General features: G+C 34.1%; 1 protein-coding gene across 1 annotated transcript in view; it reads left to right on the top strand.

Annotated features, from left to right (window-relative positions):
• Window positions 1-506: 506 nt before the first annotated feature.
• The window catches only part of LOC105566439, a 9,063-nt gene continuing 1,981 nt past the window's right edge, over window positions 507-7,588 (top strand). Inside the window, exons 1-4 of the mRNA XM_012020442.1 lie at window positions 507-996; window positions 1,947-2,400; window positions 2,516-3,119; window positions 6,020-7,583. Coding sequence (XP_011875832.1) covers window positions 980-996; window positions 1,947-2,400; window positions 2,516-3,119; window positions 6,020-7,583 — 2,639 coding nt within the window. The 5' untranslated portion in view covers window positions 507-979. The remainder of the gene's footprint in view (window positions 997-1,946; window positions 2,401-2,515; window positions 3,120-6,019; window positions 7,584-7,588) is intronic.

The raw sequence follows: 7,588 nt of genomic DNA, 5'->3' as shown, positions 1-7,588 counted from the left end.
TGTTAGAATAGCGGAATTTCATCCCGTAAATCATCAGATAAGTTTAGATTATTCCGGAGCCAACTGACGTAAATATGTTATAAATTATTTTCTTTATCTTTGACAATGACTTTTGATAAATAAGTATTGTGAGCATTTTTTTAAAATAAATGTTCTAAAATATATCACTATGCATTACATCCCGTAGATTTCAAAACAGGAAACTAAATAAAATAATTACATCTTTATATCGGAACTATTCCGAATTAATCCAGTAATTGAGTAATTTGCCTAATTAACATTTATTAATAATGCGGAGAGAATTTATAAATTAAAACAAAGTATAGAAATCAAAAGTGTAATATGTACGATCAGCTGATCGGAATCATCGATCCGGAGGAGACGGCGGAAGTGAAGAATGCCGTCACTGACTCGCGGCAATTGATTAACGCGTGGCAGCAATAAGTAAATTGGTAGATAACAGCTGCGCGGTTATCGTTCAAAGTTAAAATGGCGACTTCCTTTTTGTATATGACAGTAAAGGGAGATCTGGCTCTCTCGAGAGAGTCTTCTCTGCGGTGTCGAATCGCTAACAGTGATATCTCGTATAAACAATAGCGAATCTCCAGTCATAGTATTTGTCCATTATACGCTAATGTGTATACAAGTGATTCATGGACATCGAGGTCACGATATGTTATACATGGGATCTGCTGGCGTTAAATAAAATTTAGCAGTTATATAAAATATATAATTTATTTTATATAAACGTTAAATGTATTTATTATATCAAGATTAATACACAAATTATTATGTCGAAACCTAACGTGATGACGCACTTAAATGCAATTAGAAAGTGTTGTGTTGGATGAAGTGTGGTCTGCGTATAGCAAATAACTCGAAAGTACGATAACGTGGCATATCAGAGCCTTTACTCCGAAACATTTTACAACTTACGCTTTGGATTCATTATGTCAAAGTGCAAGAATGATGACGAACAATGCGCAGATATCCGCGGTAAGTAAAGACGGAGGGACAAAGAAAAATATATATTAAATGGATGATTGAAAGTAAAATGTAATTATTGTTGCACAAACAACCAAAGTATTTCATCTAATTTTAATACGACCACAATTATTACAAGCTATCAGCAGCTGGAGAACAGTATGCAAAACTATAATTTCAAATCTTAACTTTGAAAATCGGATATCTTCGCAGTGACACGTCGTACAAAAAGTTTATTAAACTTATAGAGTCATTTTTATCAGATCTACATGCTTATGATTGCCTCTCTGATACTACACCTTGTAATGTCATAGTATCGAACAATCTAATCTATAATATTATAGTTTAGCCAATCTTCTCTTGAAGAACGACATTGTGACTCACAATTAATCGAAAATTTCATATTATTGCTAATTGATATTACAGTGATATTACAAATACTTATTAAAAATACCCCACAAAGATGTTATTAAATCTTTCATCTGGTTGTATAAATTTTTTTACTTGTTTCATTTTTAAGAGAACAATATGCTATATATAATTTTTAAAAAGTTAGATAAAATTAAATAAAGTAGATGTAAATAATGATTGATATATGTGTGTGATCTAAAGAAAATAAATTTGACGTTTTATATGTTATCGAGTGGATTGTCTGTCCAGTATTAATTTGTGGATTATGTAGTTATTTTTCGCAATAAATTTCTTTAATGGAATAGTTTTTAAGCTCATTAGCATCAGCAATTTTAAATTAGGTATTAATATACAAATATCTTAATATTCAATTAATATTCAAATCCGATAGCCGAAATTATCAAACCCTAATTGATCTTCTTAAATAAATAAATGTTAAATAATTAAATTGTTGAAAGAAACGATCTTCTAATATTCAAACAATCAAATGTAAACTATTAAATAATGATTTGCTTCAACATACTTTAACGAAAATCGTATCTATATTTCAGGAGTCGATACCGGGCTGGACCGACGCGGAAGTTGCGTCGTCGTGCCGTCCTGAAGAATGGCGATTGCAATGTGCTGCAATCGCGCATATCCCGGCGATCGCTGCGTTTTTTGCAGGACATCTTCACAACGCTAGTGGACACACAGTGGCGTTGGACGCTGATATGTTTTATCCTGAGTTTTATCTTATCCTGGCTAAGTTTCGCGGTGATTTGGTGGCTAATAGCCTTCACCCACGGAGACTTTGAAGAACAGCATTTGCCACCTTTTCAAGTGGAGAACAACTGGACCCCGTGTGTCTACAACATTTTCAGCTTCACCAGCTGCTTCCTCTTTAGTATCGAAACCCAACACACTATCGGATATGGCAGCCGTTCTACTACCGAAGAATGCCCCGAGGCCATATTTATTATGTGCCTTCAAAGTATCGCTGGCGTCATGATCCAAGCTTTCATGGTGAGTGTGTTCGGAGAATATGTTAAATATTGTTGCGATTGAAATGTAAAAGAGAGAGAGAGAGAGAGGGGGGGTTGTGAAAAATGAAATTTAATTTAAAAGAAATTAATTGCAGGTGGGCATCGTATTTGCCAAAATGACCAGGCCAAAACAGCGTACCCAGACACTATTATTTTCGCGAAATGCCGTCATCTGTCAACGGGACGGTGAGCTCTGTCTTATGTTCCGGGTGGGCGATATGAGGAAGAGTCACATAATCAGCGCGAGTGTGCGCGCACAAATGATTCGCAGCAAAACAACCAAGGAGGGTGAAATTCTGTCTCAACACCAGCATGAACTGGTGGTAGGTACCGACGGTGAGAACGGCGATTTGTTTTTCATCTGGCCGTCCACCATCATCCACCGAATCAACGAGTCCTCGCCTTTCTACAATATGTCCGCCGAGGACATGTTGACTGAACGTTTCGAAGTCGTTCTAATCTTAGAAGGCACTGTCGAGTCCACCGGACAAACTACTCAGGCCAGGTCCAGTTATCTCCCACAGGAGGTCCTATGGGGCCATCGTTTCGACCCCATGGTAAGCTACTCGAAGGAACGACAAGGTTACGAGGTGGACTATTCGCTGTTTAATAGCACCACTCAGGTTGACACCCCACTGTGCTCCGGCAGGGAACTCGCGGAATTTTATAAGGCGCAGGATGAACTTCGTCATGGAACTGGTACGTGACCACTTGATCAATTTCTCTCCCGTGAACTAACTGTCTAAGCCTCTCGATTCTTTATTAAATAAACATGAAGTATATCCAAAATACTAAATTCATCTCAGTTTTTCCATGCATTTGTTTCAAAATATTTCTTGCAATTGTAATTATTAAATTGTGGCGTATAAAAATTGTAAATAAGGTTACTGCAAATCAAAAGTTAAGATAGACGTAAGAGGAAATACAAATTTCATTCATGGAATTTGGAGCTAATTTCTGGCGAAATATCATATCAATGGAGATCGAATTCTCTGCGGTTATCGAGATACTGATAACAAAACAAATCTTATCTACATTATGTATTTATATTACAATTAATATTTCCCCGTATTACAACTAATCGAAACCGCATCAAAATGTTTGTCTAATCTGAGATACTTTTTCTATGTACATTTGTTAATTGGAACAGGTGTATAATCGTTGGTGTATAATGTTATAAAACGATGTATCACAGTGTTCACTTACAATTATCTGAAACTCAATATTGAAGAATTTGTATTTCCTCCTCGTAACAGCTATGTTAATAACCAAACCTAGTCTTTAGATTTTAATAAAGCTATCTACAATCAAATTAAAATCTTATATTACATACACGCGCGTGCGCGTATACGCATAAACGTTTTTAAACTGACCTAATTTTAATGGAGAGTACTAATCCCGCGGATAAAAAATTAATATTATTGCATGTTATTAAATATATACATAATTTCTCTTTCTTTATTCAGAAGCTTCCAAGTCTCATAATTGTTGCAAAAAGCTATTAAATGTGCCAATTGCCAGCATGTTAACGCTTAGTATGAATGGATCGCAAGCAAATTCCAGCCTATTCCCGAATAGCCAATTCAAGTGTCTGCTACAAATTTTGTTGACAGAATGCCAGCAGAAATACAGAACGTTTGATAATTATTGACACAATTATTGACACAAGCTTATAGGCAAACAGATCTAGTAAACTGAATAGAAAAATCTTAATTATTTTACGACTTTTACAATAATAAACGAAAAATTAATTAATAAAAATCTACAAATAGAATATGCTAACAGAATTTGTTAATAGAATATAATAATTGACCACAGAAAATGAGTCGAATCGGCCACAATTATTAAAATTATGCATTGTATTTCAATATTTACGAAACGAACAGATTCTGTTCGGTTTCTACTGATAATCTGTTCGACAAAACACGAGTTTCTTTTTATGCAGATACAGACGATGCTGGATCTGTTGCAATATCTGAGTAAATCTGCTGCCAATCAGTTGTCATATCGCGGGTAGTTTGCTTACTGAGATTGATAATTCTCTTTAGTTTTCGCATATTGTTCATTATTGTGTTTGTCTGACCATCTGGTACTGGCTGTACCACAGATGGAAGCCTCAAGAAAATTCCTAGCGAGTCGAAGAATGCCCCAATTGTGCTCAACATGCTCCCTCAAGCCGACAGCACAGGTTTCCTCATCCATCAAGATCGTTCTTCTCAGAAACCGTCCAAACTACATATTGACATTCCGTCTATCGACGATTGTCCTGGAGTGTAATTTATCTTGGCTAGAAAACGTTGGAATAAACTAAAGAGCGACGAGAAACGTAGAAATAAACCAAAAACGAAAAGCTGAATGATGAAGAAACAACATTTCTCGTTTCTTACGAAAATTTAGATAATTTTTCTCGTATTTCATAGGGAAGGAATAAAAGATGTACCTTGATTATATATTATTGTATATAACTAGAGAAAAATCAGCAATAAATGAGATAAATGAATTAGAATAATTTTGATAACACGTGTATTTGAAAGATTTGAGCTGAGATTGAAATTCTGAAGGAACGAATCACATCCTAACTATACGTTAGATAACCGATGCAATAAATTAGATAACTAAGGTACGATGATCTTTATGGCGTATTTATAAAACTCAAATTACATTTCCAGATTGGGAAACAAGAACAAACTACCCAAATCTTTTGTAATTTTTATTGAGCTTGGTTGTGATTGTCTATTTAAATGCTATAGCGACGATGCATTGTAAATTGAGATTCTATTAAAATCGCATTGATAATTTATTTATTATAACATACAGCACGTTATTTATTATGACATACGCATATTACTACTTAAACTGAAATATAATAAGCACGAAGCAAATGAAGATTGATACATTAGAATTTAACTCATTTTACCTTTTCAATCTTTATTTCCATATGACGTATGCTAGTGACTTATTGACTTTGTATCATACGATAGAACGTAAATAAAAAGCAATTGTGCTAAAAGTTACCCAAGAGCAATAAAGTTTTGTCAGATATTTTGAGTTTATAAACTCGTATAAAAACTGCAAAAATAAAAAGACTAAAGAAAAAAAGTATAGAATGCAAAACCACTAAATCGTCTATCACGAATGTTAATTGTAAGTGTAGTGAGATTGAATGATATTCGATTTTTTCAAATGCAGTATTTTTGTCTCAATTTTTAATGCGTAGTCTATGTGTATTGTACAAACGGAATAAAAAATGTTGAACTGTAAAGTTATGTCCTTAATGATCCTGTATTTTGGTCCTAGAACTTCTTTTGGTGTATAAAGGGCTCTCCTGTTTCATTTACTAATTATATACTTTAATCCAGAAAATACGAAACAAGGTAATATACGATACAATATGTACATATGTAAATAGTTTGTTTTAGTGTTTTTTTTAATTTTTTCCTGGGTTATTGTATATAAAATGTTGGATCGCTTCATTTTGGGTTTTCTGGGAAACTGTCTTTAGCATGATAAGGATAAATATAAATAACAATATTAACTGACAAACAATCTCGATCATTGATTAAAACTGACGAGTCCCTAAGTTGCAGATTGTATTTCAGGTGTTCTAATCGACGAGGATCGTTTAATGAGGGGAGAATATGAATGCAATTGTCATCCGACCAACCATCAATATCTACAATTGTCTTTGACGCCCTTGGACTGCACAAAGAGTCATAACAGCACGGAAGATGAATATTGTTGGCCAAATATCTGCAAATGTTCAAATTGTATTTTATACGAGCCTCATGCCACAAGCAATGATCAATCAAAGATGTTTGATTTCGATGCCATTCAGGTAATGGAAAACGACGAGCTGGAACAACTGCCAGAAGCAGTAAACAGGGAAATTGTGAAGAACAGCGAGGAGATTGTCTTCGAGGAGGAGGAGGAGAAAATCTCAGAGAGCAATCTGATTAAAGCGAACGACGTAAAAAGTAAGCCTTTAAGTTGTAATCAGGAGAGTTTTTTTGAAGAAAGAGAAGTAGACGTTTCGATGCGAAGAAATGCAAAAAGAGATATGATCAAAGTGAATAAAGGGGATAATCAAGAAAGCCTTGAAAAGGAGAAGGAAGATGATTTAGTGCAAGCAACTGTAATTAGATCGAACAAGGACAAAGATGAAATTTTTAAGGGGTGTCAGAAAGTTCTTTTTAAAAAGGAAAAAAGAGACTTTTCTGAAAGATGTATGAGCAGGTTAAAACAAGAAGAGGCTGACATTCTGAAAAGTAGTCAGGAAATTACGTATGAAGATACAAAAGACGGCTTTTTGAAAAGAAATATAATTTGGTTGAATGAAAAAGATGCCGATAACTTGAAAAACTGTCCGAAAGCCTTTTTTAAGCAAGAAGAAGGAGTCTTAGAAAGAAAGTTAGTTAGAGGAAATTATGAATTAGACGAAAGGAACGGCAAAACCATTGAAAATCATCATATTTATGAAGAAGAGCAAGTTGCCTTTATAAAAAGTAAAGAAAGCCCTAAAGATATTAGACGCTCAATTAGGCATACTCTATGCAAACCTAAAGAAGAATACAAGACGAGAAGTGACGAGTTCGCAGAAAAGGATTACAAAGTGTGCCTTGAGAAAAGACAAAAACTGCACAATAAAAAATGTCAATTAATTATGTTAGTAAATCGAGATAAAAATTTTTTAGAGAAAAATGCAGAGAAGAATATTTCTCTGAAAAGAGAGCAAAATTCCCCAAAAAGATTTGATAGAAGTTTGAATGATGGCCTTTTAACAACGAGTAATAGAAGATCTTTCAAGGAATCCATAAGAAACAGGAATAATAATAAATTGATCCCATCAATAAATGAAGATAATAAAAATTCGAGAAATAATCCTTTCTCAATTGAGGAGCACACCTGTTCAAAGGTGCATCCTAGAAGTTTCACTGATTATTTTGTTACAACGGACGATAGAAGATCAAAACAGGATGCAATCAGCAACACGAAGAACATCAGAATAAAAAAAGATCACAAATCTTTACAGCAAATTCCCAAATATTCTGTAGCATCTTTAGATCCTATTAATAGCAATTTAATTTTTGACCAACAACTCAATTATGATTCTCCTAGGTTGGAAAATGGCGATTTTCATAGTCAAATGAAACAGCACGATAATATTAGAA

Source organism: Vollenhovia emeryi, unplaced genomic scaffold (genome assembly GCF_000949405.1).
Source record: "Vollenhovia emeryi isolate VEMERY1.0 unplaced genomic scaffold, V.emery_V1.0 DF939145.1, whole genome shotgun sequence".
Classification (NCBI taxonomy): Eukaryota; Metazoa; Arthropoda; class Insecta; order Hymenoptera; family Formicidae; genus Vollenhovia; species Vollenhovia emeryi.
The sequence above is the reverse complement of the archived record's forward strand: the minus strand, read 5'-3'. Positions and strand labels throughout refer to the sequence as shown.